Source organism: Ursus maritimus, unplaced genomic scaffold (genome assembly GCF_017311325.1).
Source record: "Ursus maritimus isolate PB19 unplaced genomic scaffold, ASM1731132v1 scaffold_33, whole genome shotgun sequence".
In the NCBI taxonomy this organism is placed as follows: domain Eukaryota; kingdom Metazoa; phylum Chordata; class Mammalia; order Carnivora; family Ursidae; genus Ursus; species Ursus maritimus.
Window position 1 is genome coordinate 2,265,556 of NW_024425897.1, and position 16,676 is coordinate 2,282,231.

The following is a 16,676-nucleotide window of genomic DNA, read 5'->3' on the forward strand; positions in this document are numbered from 1 at the left end:
TCCATTACAGTACAAGTTACACAACTTAGAGTGAGCATAGGAAGACCCACTGCGTTAACAGAGGCCACAGGATGGAGAGGAGGAAGGGTGTCTGAGACCATCAACACAAGCTCCACAGGACTTACGCCCAGTTGACATGGGGACTCCCTGCAGACACAAGTCACATAAGTGCATCCGTGAGGCCAAGAACCCGATGCTGACGCTGAAGTGGCCAAGTGAGATGAGGAGCTCACACCACAGTCCCTGAGGGACAGACGCTAGGACGGCTGAGACCGGCAGTAACTTTTTTCGCATTTCGACTCTGTGGGCAGCAGTCTTTACATGGAGCACTGGAAGAAGTACCTTCACTGGCTGGCAGAGGTCATCGAACTCTCTGTCCACTTGTGATATCCTCGAGGAGAAACCCATTACAAGGCAGTACATTACCACCTTTTGAGAACTTCACTGTTTTTTACTTAGACCACAAGGTATTGAAGAAACTCCTTAGGGCAGCTTCTCGTATGGATGACAATGTCATTACTCCCAAACCATGAAAATAGAGAAGGGAGGGCTCCAGGGAGCTCCTTGGGGCCTGCACATTCTCAGTCTAGGGCCTGGGTTACGGTGTCTGCGCTGGACATTCCCAGCCCTGACCCACGTGCACTCTTCAGCAAAACATTACTCCTCAATAACAAAATGAAAAGCAAGGGGGAGTGAGGGGAGGAATACTAGCACCAATGGGTCTTTCTCTACACAGGCCTTTTCTGTGGGGTCTGCTAGCCATCCCCTCTTCACAATGGCTGGAAATTGTACATTCAAAAGACGAGGCTGAAACCTGGGAAGGGTTCTACATGAACTGTCAGGATTCAGAAGTATTTCCTTAGGGGCGCCTGGGTGACTCAGTCAGTTAGTCGCTGCCTTCGGCTCAGATCATGATCCCGGGTCCTGGGATCGAGTCCCGCATCAGGCTCCCTCTGCTCAGCAGGGGCCTGCTTCTCCCTCTCCTCTGCTGCTGTCCCCCCTGCTGGCTCTCTCTCTCTGTCAAATAAATAAATAAAATCTTAAAAAAAAAAAAGAAGTATTTCCCCTTTACAGCTAGGGAAAATCTAGGCTGGGAGATTAGACTAACAACTAAGGAACAGGAAAATAGAATATTGCATCTAGACTAGTGTTACTCTTCAATTCAGAAGATCCCGTTGATGACCAGGATTCGCCAGATCCATGTGTGTTCCGTTACTTAAGCCCTGAATACAGTTACTCAGTCCAGCGTGTTCACTGCCTTCGCTCAGGGCATCCAGCTTTGGTGAGCCCACATCGCTCCTCCCTATGAGCCTGCTTCCACTCCCCCTGCTTACCCTCTCTGCTGGCTGTCTATCTCTGTCAAATAAATAACAAAAATCTTAAAAAAAAATACCAGAGGTTTATTGAATGAGCATATATTTTGCAGAACATTTTTATATATCATTCCTTTATTTATTTTTTAAAATATTTATTTAAGTAATGCTCTGCACCCAACGCGGTCAACTCACAACCCTATCAACACATGCTCTTTCTGACTGAGCCAGCGATGTGCCCCTCTTCTTCTTTCTTTTCTTTTTTTTTTTTTTTAGTGATAAAAGCCAATGCTAACAGGAATTCTCAGAGCAGGAGGAACAAGGTCAAGCAAACTCCAATCTCTGGCTTTGAGCTGTAGAAACCGGGCAGGAAGGAAGCAATGAGGCCATTTGGCATCAGTTGTCCCAAGCCTGAAGGATTAGAACTATAAAAACATACCCTGGATATGCAAATGGTGTGATTGGGTGGATTCCAAGACTTCCCCAGAGAGTTGATGACTTCCTTCTCTGAAGGGAGTGAGTTCATTGTCATTGGAGAAGTTCTTTCTGGAACTGCATGCTTCCTTCTGGGATAGATTCTTGGGGGATTGCAGCATAGTGTGAACCTCTGTGCCCCTAATTTGAGATTTGATGCTTGTGTAATAGAAAACAGGACTTCAAGTTCTTGGTGTACTGTGCACTAGGATTTAGGGTAGATGGGACACTGAATTTCATTTGATTTTCCTCTATGTATTTGTGAGGATAATGTGTCTAAAATAGAACAAATAATGAATGACTGTACAGTTAGGTTCCTGGCAGGAAAGGTATAACGCAGTGAGAATACGTACTTTGAGGAGAATCTTTCAAAAGGTACTATCTATATAGCTGTGGGCAGGGTCTAAGGAAACCACCAAAGGCAGTGCAGTGTTGTAGCATCTGTGATGTCTGGTACCCTTTAACGCCCATCTTGGAAGGTGAGGTGAGGGAGTGGTTCCTAGAAGTTGAGAAGGCGGCTTTATGAAGAGCACTGACTGCTGAAAGTTTGTGGTCTTAACACACTCAAGGAACCCATGGCTTTCTGGCAGGGAGGGAGCCAGGGAGTGAGCACCCTAACCTCCCAGTCTCCTGCTGATGCCTGCCATTGGCTAAAGCAACCAGAAGCCAGGGACAAGGAAGCCCTTTTGATGCAGTCCACGTGGGCCAGCATTCCTGAGCACAGACCTAGATGGAGAAAAAGAGGGTAGATGTAGACGGGTAGATAGAAGACACACATACGGTGACCGGTGCCACTTGAACCGTGGTGACCCGTGTCCCAGTCCACTTTTCCTCCCCTAAGTCTATATTACCTGTTACCCTGTCTTTGGACAGGACACCATCAAGAACTAATATTCTTTAGATAGTAACTATGACTAGCCATAATGCGGAGTTTACTATTGACAGTACGTGTATATTAGCAAATACTTTTGTACAGGGGTTCAGTCTGGCACTTAGTACCTAGGGTGGTTTAGAGCATCTCAGTTTTCACAGTGACAAAAGGGTCACATAAGCCTTCTGGGAAAGGCTTGTAAAAGCTTTAGACACTGAAACATACATATATATGTTACTGCCATATATATGTTTTTCATGCCATATAGTGCTGATTGCCTTGCAAACAAGGAGGTCTCCATGTTTGTGTTCTGGTTCCCAGCGCGAGTGCATCTCTATCCACGTGGGGCAGGCAGGTGTCCAGATCGGCAATGCCTGCTGGGAACTGTACTGCCTTGAACATGGAATTCAGCCTGATGGTCAGATGCCAAGTGACAAAACCATCGGCGGTGGGGATGACTCGTTCAACACGTTCTTCAGCGAGACTGGGGCTGGCAAGCACGTGCCCAGAGCAGTGTTTGTGGACCTGGAACCCACCGTGGTCGGTCGGTACTGGGGCACTTGGGCGGCTTTCCTGGGACAGTGGGAGGGCCTCCTGAAGCCCCGTCCACGTCCCCTGTGCTCCTTTGAACCCTTCCACAGAAAGGATGGGACGTGCAGGTATAACCCTGTGGCTGTGTTAGGTGAGAAACTACAGGGTTAGTGCTTCAAGGCTCCTCATTTAGGAGAACCTAATGTACAGAAAAAAGAGGGGCTGGTAATAGACTCGCTCGTGGCCACCTCAGACCCAGGCAGGTGGTTGCATAGACACACCGCCCCCCCCGCAGGGTGCCTGGTCACGGCTCCCTCCTTAACCCTGTGCACATGGCCATGCTGGTGCACAAGAGTCGTGACCTGCATCTTAGACACAGAAGGTAAATAGAGGACATTCCTTGGGATCCTCCAGCTGAGAAGCCTGAGGTGGTGGCCAGGGAGAGCTGCACAGAAGGGCACCTTTCAGTGGCCACCCAGGAGAAGACAGAACGTCAGCCCAAAGTCTGTGAGACGCAGGCCCCCTAGGGTGCCCTGACGGGACTGCCTGGCGGAAGTCATGCTGACCTGGTGACCGTCTAGTATGTCAGGGCTTTTTAGTCACACTCTGACGTAGCTACAGTTGGGGAGAAATAATCACGGGTGTGCGGGTGTGAGCGCATCCCCTTCTTTGGGCACCAGTCAGAATGGACCTTGTACCTCCAGTTGACTTCACCTGCTAGAGCCACAGGTCGCCATTGTGGTCTGCATGTGACACAGAGACGTTTGCCGTAAGACACTGATGCTGCTGACCGCAAGGCACAGCATGTGTGTGGTAGATGCAAAGGGTCCCCGAAGCCCTCCCCCTCGGTGGGCTAATAACAGGCCTTAAAGACCCGCGGCCCACGCGTCCTCTTTGCAGATGAAGTGCGCACGGGGACCTACAGGCAGCTCTTCCACCCAGAGCAGCTGATCACCGGGAAGGAGGACGCAGCCAATAATTACGCCAGAGGCCATTACACCATCGGCAAGGAGATCGTCGACCTGGTCCTGGACCGGATCCGAAAACTGGTGAGGGGGCGCCGAGAGGGCTTCCTGTGGACGTCGCCCTGGACGGGAGGGTAGGCGGGGATGGGGACCGGGAGGTCACTTTGGCCAAACCCCAGGCCAGAATCTTGAGTCCACGTCTTCCTTCACGGGTGGCTTCAGTGCAGCCATCGTCCATCCATCTTAACGTCTGCCTTGCTTTGCTTCTGAGTGTCACGCGTGTGCGCTGCAGACGATTTGAACGCGTAGCGTCCTGCAGAGCAAAAGAGAAGTGACCGGGTCATTGGAGGTTGGGGGTGTGGCTTCTGCAGGCACTGACCCACGGTTTGTGATTTCTCTCAGGCGGATCTGTGCACGGGGCTGCAGGGCTTCCTCATCTTCCACAGTTTCGGGGGCGGCACCGGCTCTGGGTTCGCGTCTCTGCTCATGGAGCGGCTGTCGGTGGACTACGGCAAGAAGTCCAAGCTGGAATTTGCCATTTACCCAGCCCCCCAGGTGTCCACGGCCGTGGTGGAGCCCTACAACTCCATCCTGACCACGCACACGACCCTGGAGCATTCTGACTGTGCCTTCATGGTGGACAACGAAGCCATCTACGACATATGTCGGCGCAACCTGGATATCGAGCGGCCCACGTACACCAACCTCAATCGTCTGATCGGGCAGATCGTGTCCTCCATCACGGCCTCCCTGCGATTCGATGGGGCCCTGAACGTGGACTTGACGGAATTCCAGACCAACCTGGTCCCGTACCCCCGCATCCACTTTCCCCTGGCCACGTACGCCCCGGTCATCTCTGCCGAGAAGGCCTACCACGAGCAGCTGTCCGTGGCCGAGATCACCAATGCCTGCTTCGAGCCGGCCAACCAGATGGTCAAGTGTGACCCTCGGCACGGCAAGTACATGGCCTGCTGCATGTTGTACAGGGGGGACGTGGTCCCGAAAGATGTCAACGCAGCCATCGCCACCATCAAGACCAAGCGCACCATCCAGTTTGTGGATTGGTGCCCGACTGGATTTAAGGTAGGACTGGGCGCTGTGCAGTGGTTTTACCTGTCAGCAACAGCAGACTGAGCGCAGAATGCCCTTTGTGGGGCATACCCCCGTTCCTTGGCAGCCAGCCCCTTGGTCATAAATTAGTGAGCCAGAGTGATAATTTATTCATTGGTGCGTTTTGAACTTCCTTCCTGAGTTATCACACTGTATACCTGTGGTGAGAATTTTTTTTAACAGAACAGGAAATTTTGGAACAATTTTTGTTCCTTTCTTTGGGTGGTGAATTAGAGTGTGGAAATGTAGTTTGGATTTAGAAATGTAGACATTTTCAAGGCATTTTGATAGTTTATGTGGATATTTGAAATTGGGGCATTACTATAAACATTGCTCTCACTAAAACCTACTTCATTCCACAGGCATATAGAAATTAAACCCAATTTAAATGTCCCATGCAGTGTTTGATTTAAAGAAAAACCTTGATGAATGTTTTGGGGGAAAAATGGCAACATATTTATTTCTCTTTTGGTAAGCTCAGCAATTTTGGCCTGAGTTTGCCTCCACCATAGTTTGTACCAACCTTCCATTTGATACAAGATAGGAAATTTGCTGTCACTTTGCAGCTTTGTCCAATACTTGAATACTAAACCCTGTCAGTGTTTTCCATATGGTAAGATGGGCTTCTCTCTGCCTTGCTTTTCATGCCATCTCTGCTGGCTCAGACCTCACTGCTTCTTTAGCTAGCACTTTCTACTCTGGGATCAGGGGTCGGCACGGTTGGCAGACCAGCCACCTAATTTTATAAAAAATATTTTATGTGAACACAGCCACACCTGTTCATTGGTGTGTCATTGTGGCTGCTTTTGTACTGTATAGACAGAATTAGTAATCGTGACCGAGACCATGTGGCCTGCCCAGCATAGGATATGTGCTGTCTTGCCCTTCATAGACAATGTTTGCTGAGCCCGGTTCTAATTAATTGACCCTGTGTATTGCTGCCGAAAGCTCTGGTCACATTGTCCCCTGGTTTGGGAACTTGGAATGCCTCCCCTTTGGTCCCAGCCCTTGAATATCCCCTCCTTTCTCCTACTTACACACACATAGGCCACCTCCTGTTGCAGCGGTAGCTGACCTCTGACAGCGTTCCCGTCGTCCTGTGATGCACAGGCTGGCTCACTCGATGGGAAACGGGGGTATGATCTCCCCTCGTGATAAAACCTTAGCGCTCTGACTCGAGTGGAAGAGGTCTCAGCTACAGAAATGAATCCCCATCTGTGGAGAAAATAATATGTGAAAAATAGAAAGTAGTATCCCTTTTTAGAAGAAACAGTCCTGTTACCTGAGCATGTCCCATGGCTCAGGTTCTGGGATACAGCCCTTCAGGCAGCTTGGGCCTGAGCCAGGCTGGCCGGCTCCAGGGCTCTTTCTTCCCCATCGTCCTTGTGTAGAAACCAGCAGCCTGCTCACCTGACACCTCACCTGGCATGAAGAAGGCACCTACATGTCTTCTGTTTCCATGAAAGCAGCCACCATTTCTGGGTTTGACTGAAGCTTCACAGACTGCTTTCTTCCCCTTCTCTCGCAGGTGGGCATCAACTACCAGCCCCCCACCGTCGTCCCCGGGGGGGACCTGGCCAAGGTGCAGCGGGCTGTGTGCATGCTGAGCAACACTACCGCCATTGCCGAGGCCTGGGCCCGCCTGGACCATAAGTTTGACCTCATGTACGCAAAGCGAGCCTTTGTGCACTGGTACGTGGGGGAGGGCATGGAGGAAGGGGAGTTCTCTGAGGCCCGGGAGGACCTGGCAGCTCTGGAGAAAGATTATGAAGAGGTGGGTGTGGATTCCGTGGAAGCAGAGGCCGAAGAAGGGGAAGAATACTGAGTGGGGGCGGGGCTGGCAGGTCTTCCTCTCCTCCCACCCCCTTCTGCCCCCCAGCAGCACATCTTGTTTCCAGTTGTTTCCAGTTAAATCTTCTGTACAGGGGGCGCCTGGGTAGTGCAGTCGTTAAGCGTCTGCCTTCAGCTCAGGGCGTGACCCCGGCATTCTGGGATCGAGTCCCACATCGGGCTCCTCCGCTGGGAGCCTGCTTCTTCCTCTCCCACTCCCCTGCTGTGTTCCCTCTCTCGCTGGCTGTCTCTCTGTCACATAAATAAATAAAATCTTAAAAAAAAAAAAAGCTTCTGTACAAAACCTCTGTGAACTGTGGTGCACGGCAGGGCGCACTGCTCTGCCTCCAGGGATGGGTAGGACCGGAAGCCTGCTGGGCCACGTGGAAGGCTGTCCCAGGCTGCACTGTAGGACTACAGGGAGCACTGCTTACATCTGTAAGGAGCCACTGCTTATGTGACATGACCTGGGGGAAACAGTGTTTTCAAATCAAGGTTTCAGAGCCCAAAGATTTCCTACATCTAGGAAAATGGAGTTAGATTTTCAGTTGTGTTTGTCATTCCTCAGGTTTCTGTTAACGGCACATGGTATGAGTTTGGAACTGGAGTTTGAACATCTGAGGTCTGTGGAAGGGGTTGTTGACAAAGTCCCTAACGCTGTTGAGTCAAATGTGTAGGGTGAGGACATTTTTTAGGGGGGAAGGAGTCTTACTGGATTTTGCATGGCATTCGCAGCCCACGAGGTGAGCTCTAGGTTACAACACAATTCATCTTTGACTTTGCTGTGCCCGTACCCTGTATGACAACATCCCCCCTCCACACCAGACCCTTGCAGCTGAGCACCCTGGGAACAGTCTCAGCGAAAGCACTGCACCTTTACCTTTAACAAAACATGTTGACATCCATTTATAAAAGACCTAGGAATACAGTTGACCTTGAACAACAGGAGTTTGAATGGTGCAGGGCCAACTGTATGTGGATTTTTTACAGTATGGTAGTGTAAATGTATTTTCCTTATGATTTTCTTTTCTTTAGCTTCCTCTTATGGTAAGAAATACAGTATATAATCCATATACAAAGTACGTGTCAATCGACTTCATATTATTGGTAAGGCTTCCTGTTAACAGTAGGCTTTGGGGAATCAAAAGTTATACTCAGATTTTCAACTATGCAGGGGGTTGGTGCCCCTAACCCATGCGTTGTTAAAGGGCCAACTGTACAGATATTTTCTCTCCAACCTGACAATAAGGTACAGAAGGGTGAAATCACTGGTTTAAGTCACTTGGTTAGTTCAGCTGTAGCACAGCCAGGCCTACCAGGCAGAACTGATTGTACATCTTTACATATTAAAAAGGTAATAGAAAACAGCTTGGATGGACCCTCGGTTTTTCACAAAGCTTTATTACCAACTGGGGGAAGCCTGCGTAGCCTCTGCTAGGAGGCTGGCGAAGCCCACAGCTGGGCGGCGGGAGAAGTCTGCCCGTCTCAGGTGCTGCTCCGAGTGGGGCTCTTCCCCGGCCCGCCCCCCTTGGGCAGCCTGGTGGCACTGGGTTGTCGGGGCATCCTTTGGCCGGATCCTTCCCGGCCACCGCGCTCTGCCAGTGCTGGGCCTCCACTCAGAGCCGTGCTGCCTTTGTTTCTCCCTGAGCAGACACAGAACACAATCATTAGGAACCAGGGCAAACTCCACAGTGGGCACATTGACTACATTTGTGTTCTTTGCACATTACGTCTAGCACATCTCTGTCCGACCTTTGAGTCAGGAACCCTCTGTCAGCCCTGAGCCCTGAGGCTGAGGACTGCCTGGAGATGGCACATCCGAGAGAAGTCCTGGGCAGAGAGCAGGAGGCCCTCGGGCATAGGTCCTAGGACAGAAGCAGTGCAAGGAGCAATGGGGAAAGTCTGCAAGGCCCCTTTCGGGAAAGGTGAGCTCAGCTGGTTGACTCCTGCCCTGAAAAGTGAAAGGACTCGGCCGACCACCAGCAGTGCAGGAGGGCTCACCAGCTGGGCTGCTGCCTCCTGCCCCTCCTGGCGTTCCCCGCTCCAGATCGCCCACAGCTGAACTGATTGCAGTGATGGTGCAGGAGGCCCAACCATCAAGAGTGGAAGTCAGGCTTTTGGATTTGGGTCTCGGAAGCTCTTTCTCACAGGCGTTTCCCTACCTACCTCAAAGTATTTTGCAAACATTCGGAGGTCAAGCCTCTTGCTCTCAAGTTCAGCTACCGGATCCTGTGATTGGGTTCCTGCCAAGGCCTGAGTGCTCAACGAGACTTGCCCTGACCACAGGTAGTCACGTTCAGATGGAGACCACTGGCACAGATATCCCTTGACTTGTAATTTACTTACCTTACCCTCTTTCTGTGAAGACAGGAAAATCTGCAACCATACTTGGGCCAGAGCTTTATTTTAAAGGAATGGCTTCCCTGGCCTCAGGGTTTTGACAGCATTCATAAGACTGACAGGACACCACAGTAAACAAAACGTGCCCAGGGAGCAGGCTCACCCACTGGGTCAGTCACGGTCCATCCCTTGGCCAGGGCTCTTTTCCAGCCTGGCAGGGTCCACCCTGCAGACTCTGACCAGAGGATGTGTCCCGTGTTTGACCCTCAACTTCAATGTCAGTAGTCAAATAAATAGCCTACACTGAGGACATGTAGGTTTTTGGAGAAAAGACACCATGAGTTTTCTTGGGGGCCATGTGAAGTCATTCCTGTTTTCCTGTCTGTCATCTTGAACAAGGGGAGGCACCTGCATTTGCAGTACTGCAGACCCTGGCTCCTCCAGGACATCACACTTGCTTTCCAGGCTCTCTGCTACAACCACATTCTCCTCAGGATTCCTGCAGAGATGGGATAGCCCTCCTACAGAGCATTTCTGAACAGTTCCTCTCCAGAGCACAGGGGGTCTCTGCTGCCCAGTGGGCTGGAAAGGGTGACAGTGTTGGCACACTTGAAATTCTGACAGCTCAGATTTTCCCTTGCTTTGCCACCCTGAGCTTCACACTCAAGTGCTTGCATACAGTTGATTCAACAAAGATGTAATAACAGGTTACCCACGGCTGAGGGCACGTAGTGGGGTGAAGCTGGGCCAACTCAGCCTGCCGGTTACTCATTGAAAAGACAGACACAAAGTAGAGAGCTGTCACCACACATTTCCTTTTTCCTTTACAAATCCTGATATTCTACTCCTCACTGACTGGTCAGTGGGCAAGGATCCCGTCTCCTGCGAGGGCATGAGCCCCACCGCCTTGTAGCTCGCAACATGCTGTTGCCTACTCTGAGGCCATGTCCATCTCCAGGCTGGACCAGGCTGACTTAACTCCTATGTAGCCCCTGGCTTAATCCGGGGTACTTAGGTGCCCCGCAAACTCAGCTCGGGGCACTCGCTGAAGGACTTGCAAGTACAGCTCACCCCAGCAAATGGCAGGGTGGATCTCAGATGTGGGCCTGAGTCTGAACGTAGCTTTTCTTCAGCACGCCACACATCGGAATTTCCTCTCCCCCTCAGTATAGTGACCAGGGCCCTTCTGGAAACTCAAGGATGAGATTAAAGGAGAAAACAGCAAATAATGTTCATCTTTAACCTTGATGAGGCTGATAATCCCTGGAAATAAGACACCAATGTAACTTTGAGCCATAAAAGGCATTAAGAGCACCATCTAACAATGAAAGTAGACCATTTATCCAGCCCTGTGCAATTCTTAGAACCTTCAGGAATCATGTGCTCTCAGTTAGTGGGGAGACCCATGCAGGCCTCATTTTATGCAGAGCTGGGGAGGTTGAGGAGAGTGACATTATGGTCTCAGGAAAATGGTGTGCAGGGCCTATCAGTGGTCAGACCTGCTCAGCCATGCACCCCTGGACCCTGCAAGAGACTTTCTGGAGCTGGTCCTATCTGCCCCAGGTCCCTGCATGGGGTAATTAGGGTCAGAGGGAATGGAGGACCAAGCTGAGCCAAAGGTGGGAGGGGTGATATGCCCCCAGGCCCCAATACCTGAGTGTCCCTCAAACAGTTGAAGACCATGACCACTGAAGGTTAAAAAGTCTGGCTTATTGTGTTATAAAGTTGGTGCTCCTCCTACCACTAAAATCTCACCGCATCCCACCCCAACCAAAACCCCAAATGCAACCCGAAACACATACCCCACAGCCGGGGAGCTGGCCCAGCCCGGTGGGACCCACTGTACCATTTACTTCTGGTGTGGCCCATGTGATCCTGACTCCCCATCCCCCGAAAGCCCTGCCAGCAGAGCTGGGGGGCTCAAGGGTTCACAGAAAGCCTGAGTGTGGACTGCTGCTCCCATCCTGCTTATGGTGCCCAGGAGCAGCCCTTCTCCTTCATGGTGCCAGTGCTCCCTTGTGCTCAAATGGGCTGGTGGGGCCGTTGAGGCCAAATATTAGTGACCATAAGTGCACCCCAGAAGCATACTGTGTGAGGAAGGAAAAGAACAGGGGCTGAGACAGCACAGCAGGCGCCCTGGATGGCTGACAAGGTCTGGTGGCCAGGGTGAGTGTGTGGCCAGGACCCTCCGTCACTGCTACTAGAGAGCCCGTGGGCAGGTCTACACCCACCAGCCAGTCCTGCTGCCCTTTCTGGCGGAGCACACAGGAGGAGCTTAACACATACAGAACGCAACGACAAGGACTCGTGTACCGTGGGCATGCACACATGCATCTTTAACGCTTACTGTAGCCTGTTTCTTGGGGGGGGGGGGTGACCCTTCCTGCATGTGTACATACAGCCCTGACTCAGAGTTTCGGGCAAAGTGTCGCCGTGATTTTTCTAGAACAGTGCTGTCCAATAGAAATATGATGTGAGCCACACAGGTCACTCATTTTCTTTTTTTTCTTTTTTTTTTTCTTTTTTAGGTCACTCATTTTCTACTAGCCACATTCAAAAGTGAAAAGAAACAGGAAATTAATTTAAATAATGTATTTTAATTACCCCAAATGTGCAATATTACCATTTCAACATGTAATCAGTATAAAAATTACTCGTGAGGTATTCTCTTTTTGTGCCAGTTCTTTGGCATCTGGGCATCTGATGTGTACGTAACCTTGCAGCGCGTCTCAGCTGCACCAGCCTTGGGGGGCCCGTGGCTTCCATACTGGACAATGAAGCTCTGTGTCGGGCTCACAGCTTCTGTACACCAAACTGCATCTTACATGCTCTGGGGGAACATCTTTTTAAAATACACAGTTTCCCTGGGCACCTGGGTGGCTCAGTTGGTTACATGGTCTGCCTTCGGCTTGGGTCCTGGGATCAAGCCCCGCGCTGGGCTCCCTGCTTGGTGGGGAGTCTGCTTCTCCCTCTGCCTCTGCACTCCCCCTGCCTCCCCCCCCAGCTCGTGCTCTCTCTGTCTCAAAAAAATAAATAAAATCTTAAAAAAAAAAAGTATACAGTTTCCCTAAACTTCAACAGAGAACACTCAACCGAATTTTATTTTTCCTCAGTGACCACACCCCCACCAAGACAAGCATTTACGCCTCTGTGCTCTTGGGGTCTTCTGTTTCTCCATTTTCTGCCTGGTAAAGGCAGAAATGAGTGAGCTTATCAGCAACAGTCCCCAGAGGCCACCTGGATGGCCAGGGGACAGGAACCCAGATGACCTGCTGTGCCTGCTGCAGCTTATCAGATCAAACTCCTGAGTGGGGCTCTAGCCCCTGGTCTGCAGCAGCTCCACACCCAATTCCATGGGAAACCTAAGGCCAGTTAGCCCCAACAGCCCCAAACCTGCATCACAATCCTAGGCTACCACAGTCCCCCAGCTGATCACTCTGAGAACTCCCCTCGTTTTCTCCACCCTAGACCCTGCCCAAGCTCTGTGTGGATAGATTCTGTGCATGTGGCCTCAGAGCTCTTGGTCTCTGACAGCCTCTTCCTCTTGGCCACCACACGCTCCTGGCATGGCCTCTCAAGTGCCCTGTTCCCCTTCAGTGCCTCCCCACCAAACCCCCTTTCCAGGCTGCCCTCGACCCTCACTTGACATCTCTCCACAGCCTCCGTGTCCTCATATCCTGGTTGCTGGCTGCCCAACCCAGCAGACCCAAAGCCTAAGCACTTGAGAAAACCTCATGGGCCCCAGCACTCCACATGACTTCTATTCCTGTGCTTGGGCTCTCTCCCCACCTCCCTCAGAGCCCCTCTATGCCAGTGTTCCCAGTGCCAAACCCATAGTACCTCCTGACTCTCTCCCCTCCCCTCCCCTTTTCCCTCCTCCAAGCTCAGGCCCACTCCCACCAGGGGCTTGGGCCTGCATCTCTGGCTGGGGCCCTCCCCACTCCCCCTACCTCAAAGGGCTGCGGGGCAACAGGACTCTGAACCCGCTTAATTCTTGCTGCTCCAGCGACACCAGCTACACTGGCTTCCTCCCATCTCTGCCACCACTGATTGATCTAGCCATCTCCCTCACTGGAAGGAGGACCTGTCCATCTCACAGCCCCCCTGAGTCCTCAGCCCTGAGAGCCAGCTTGGCACCCAGTCACTGGGTAAGCGAGCGGCAACACCCCCTCCAATGACGAGGGCTGTTTCCGGTTTCTCCCTCCTTCTGCCCATTGATTCCTCAACTCAGCCTTGTAGTCTACCCACCTCTGTCCTGACCTGCCCCTGGGCCCTCCCCCACCTGGCCGGCCTGAGCTCCAGGCAGCACCCACGACAGCAAGGTGGGTGACGTGAGGAGGAACATGGAGAGGACAGTCAGGGCACCCATAGGATCTCAGGCCCTCACACACCCCTGGCTCTGGGGCTCCAGCCTCATCACACGTGGCAATCCCTGGAAGGTACCCTTGGCTCAGGAAGCAGGCAGGAAAGGGCAATCCCAGCTTATCCTCTAGGCTACCTGTTCAGGTGGGCAACAGCATCTAAGAGGCCAAGGCATTTCTCACACCTAAGGCTTCATTCTCTATATCAAAGTAAAGGCTCTCCTGCCCCTCTGCCTATTGTCCTCCTCTGGAGTGAGGGCACCTCCACAGAGTACAAAGTCTCACCTCTGGGGAGCAGAGGGTGTTGGTCCCATTCTAGAAGTACTGCAGGTTGTCTCTAATAAACTGAGCCATGAAATCATGTCCCAGCCTCTAAGCTGTGTGGTAGGAATGGCCCATAAGGTCCTGCCCTTGCAGCTCGTCTCGAAGCTGCTCTGACTTTCTGGGGGCCACAGCAGTTTCCACAGAAACAAGAAAGAGCACCAACCCCCAGAGATAAACCAATAAACGCAACCTGCAAAAGGAGAGAACAGGCAGCAAGAGAACCGGAGGGAACCGGGGGGCCCTGGAGAGAGAGGCGAGTGCGTGGCAGCTGGGCCGTGGAGCAGAACCGGAGAGGCCGCAGGCCGCGGGGCCGAGGAAAAGGAGGGCCTTGCAGGGGGACTACAGTTCTTGGCAGAGAGAAAGGAGGCCTCTGGAGGTCAGAGAGAGACACAAAGAGAGTAGACAGAGCGTGGATCAGTAAGGAAGCCTGCGCTCCAGTGCCCAGGGCCTCTCAGGACAGGGGGCATGGGTACCCAGGGCCCTGGCACTCCCACCCACAGAGGCCCAGCCTGCCCCCAACCTGAACACCAGCCCCTTCTCAGGATGTCTGTGAATGCCTGAGCGCTTCTGGCCAAGCATTCAGAGCATGTCTGAAACTGGGAGCAGATGTGACACACCAGAAGGACGCAGCTGGAGCTCCACTGTGACACCCTTGTTGGCAGCACCTGCTTAGCCCCCAGTCGTGACTCTCAGGAGTGAGGAGGTCCCTGAAACTTGAGCCCAGTGTTGTGCCCACTCAGGCCTCTGTACCCCGTGTGTTTAGGGCAGCCTGGGGCTGCCATGCTGACCCGTGTCCTGCAATCTGAGAAAGGAAGCTCAGCTGCCTACGTTCCTGAGCAGCACCTGGGCCCAGATAGGGTACAGGCGAAGAGGGGGCAGGAAGGCCTCACCCTGGCCCACTCCCTGAGCACTTTCCTTGAGGCTGTACACACCATGAGAACAGGAACCAAAACCACCTTGTTCCTGTCTTTGCGGAATGGAAGCTCTTCTCCCCAAGGAGGTAGGCAGAAGCCTAGATGAGGCCTAGCCTGCTTGGGGCACCCTGGACACCCATTTTGCATCCACCTGATCTGAACTCGCACATGTGCACTCTCAAGGGTAGCAACGAAGATAAAGCTGGGGACTGGAAACCAAGAGGGGAGCCCTTGGATGGTCCCTGCGGGTCCGGGGAGAAGACCCACAGTAGGACCGGGCCACTCAGGGCCAAGCCTGCGTTGTGCCTGGCGCTGCCCACTTCCCTCCCTTGCCACCCACCCCCTGAGCCGCAGGGGCAGGGAGCACCGGGCCCAGATCTGACCTCGGGTCTCGGGCACGCTTGATGTGGGCAGAGACACGGCCGCAGGGTCCTGGGGCTCGCCCGCCAGCCTCTGCCCAGCACACATGGACTTGAGCATCTGGAAGACGGCGAGGGGCGCCACGTTCAGCTTCAGCAAGTCCACCAGGATCCTGGAGAGAACACACGCGGTGGGCAGTGAGCCCTCCTGACGCTCAGGCCTAGGAGGGCCACCTCCCTCAGGACGCCAACTCTACTCTGGACACCCAAAGGAGTCGGAAAAGGGCGGGAGGGCTCCTCCAGACCAAAGGCAAGGGCTGGGGGGCAGGGGAGCGGGGGAGCAGAGGCACAGGGTCTCTCGGGGTAGGACGAGCGCGCACTTCCACCGGCCCGCGCTCACTTGAACACGTCGGGGTCGATGGCGCCGCCCGCCGCCTGCGCCAGCTCGTACAGTTCCATCTCCTCGGCGCTCAGCACCTTCTTCCGCCGCAGCGCGAGCTTCTGCAGGGCCGCCTCCAGCCCCGGAGGCGCTCCCGGCCCGGGCCCTGCGCCCGGCGCAGCCATGTACCGGGCCAGCGGGAAGGTGAGCGCCTCGCTCTCCCCTCTGCCGCCGCCTCCGCCGCGCCCCTCCGCCGCCCCCACAGCGCCCTCTACTGGCCCCGCCGGCCTTTCCTTTCCCTGCGGCGCCGCAGAAGACAGGGACCGGTTTGTCTCCTCTCTGCTCCTTGATCCGCGTTTACCTGCGGGATTAGACGGGATAAAAGCAGAAAGATGTTCATCTTTAGCCCCCAAGGCTGAACTATAACCTGCATAGTTTTGATAAGGATCAAATAAGTACCGGCTGCTACATTCTTGAAGGGTCTCATGACTGCCTGTATATCTCATCGACAGTTAATATCGCGCTGAATGATAAGCACCAGAGAAATCTTGCGAAACTAGCTTTAGGACCAGAAATTCCAAGAAGACATTTATGATCTAATACTGCCTGCACGCCTCCTCCGCCTTGAACACTAAGCATATAACCACCGGCTTCATACAGCAAAAGTGCAGCAGTTTCTGCCTATGGGTCCTGTCCCTGTGCTACTGCAACGAACTTTCTAAGTTGCACCAATAGTCTCAATTCTTTCTTGACGATTGCACTCAGTGATCCCACAATAGGGAGATATGTTAAGCGTGGGGAATACCCAGGCGGACCGCAGAGACCCGTTTCTGGGCCTTCAGGGTCAGACTGCATTGGTCATTATCACTTGGGCAGCAGCACCCAGCGCAGTGCCTGGCATATAG

General features: G+C 52.9%; 2 protein-coding genes across 2 annotated transcripts; one reads left to right on the plus strand and one right to left on the minus strand.

Annotated features, from left to right (window-relative positions):
* Positions 1-2,512: 2,512 nt before the first annotated feature.
* Positions 2,513-8,350, plus strand: LOC103669237 (tubulin alpha-3 chain-like). Its single transcript, XM_008697561.2, has 4 exons — positions 2,513-3,202; positions 4,090-4,238; positions 4,557-5,237; positions 6,793-8,350. The coding sequence occupies exons 1-4, from the start codon at positions 2,890-2,892 to the stop codon at positions 7,087-7,089; spliced, it is 1,440 nt and encodes a 479-aa protein (XP_008695783.1). The 5' UTR covers positions 2,513-2,889; the 3' UTR covers positions 7,090-8,350.
* Positions 8,351-8,477: 127 nt separating this feature from the next.
* On the minus strand, positions 8,478-16,034 carry MZT2B (mitotic spindle organizing protein 2B). The gene is made up of 3 exons (XM_008697623.2): positions 15,793-16,034; positions 15,417-15,565; positions 8,478-8,737 (listed from the first exon to the last, which is right to left on the minus strand). The coding sequence occupies exons 1-3, from the start codon at positions 15,954-15,956 to the stop codon at positions 8,580-8,582; spliced, it is 471 nt and encodes a 156-aa protein (XP_008695845.2). The 5' UTR covers positions 15,957-16,034; the 3' UTR covers positions 8,478-8,579.
* Between the last annotated feature and the right edge of the window lie 642 nt (positions 16,035-16,676).

Excerpts from the sequence above, each read along its gene's own strand:
- LOC103669237 (XM_008697561.2), top strand. The coding sequence starts at position 2,890 with ATGTTACTGCCATATATATGTTTTTCATGCCATATAGTGCTGATTGCC. Across the intron at positions 3,203-4,089 it reads CCTGGAACCCACCGTGGTCG|ATGAAGTGCGCACGGGGACC; the intron begins GTCGGTACTGGG and ends TCCTCTTTGCAG. Across the intron at positions 5,238-6,792 it reads GGTGCCCGACTGGATTTAAG|GTGGGCATCAACTACCAGCC; the intron begins GTAGGACTGGGC and ends CTTCTCTCGCAG.
- MZT2B (XM_008697623.2), bottom strand. The coding sequence starts at position 15,956 with ATGGCTGCGCCGGGCGCAGGGCCCGGGCCGGGAGCGCCTCCGGGGCTG. Across the intron at positions 15,566-15,792 it reads ATCGACCCCGACGTGTTCAA|GATCCTGGTGGACTTGCTGA; the intron begins GTGAGCGCGGGC and ends TGTTCTCTCCAG. Across the intron at positions 8,738-15,416 it reads AAGCGTGCCCGAGACCCGAG|GGAGAAACAAAGGCAGCACG; the intron begins GTCAGATCTGGG and ends GTGTCTGCTCAG.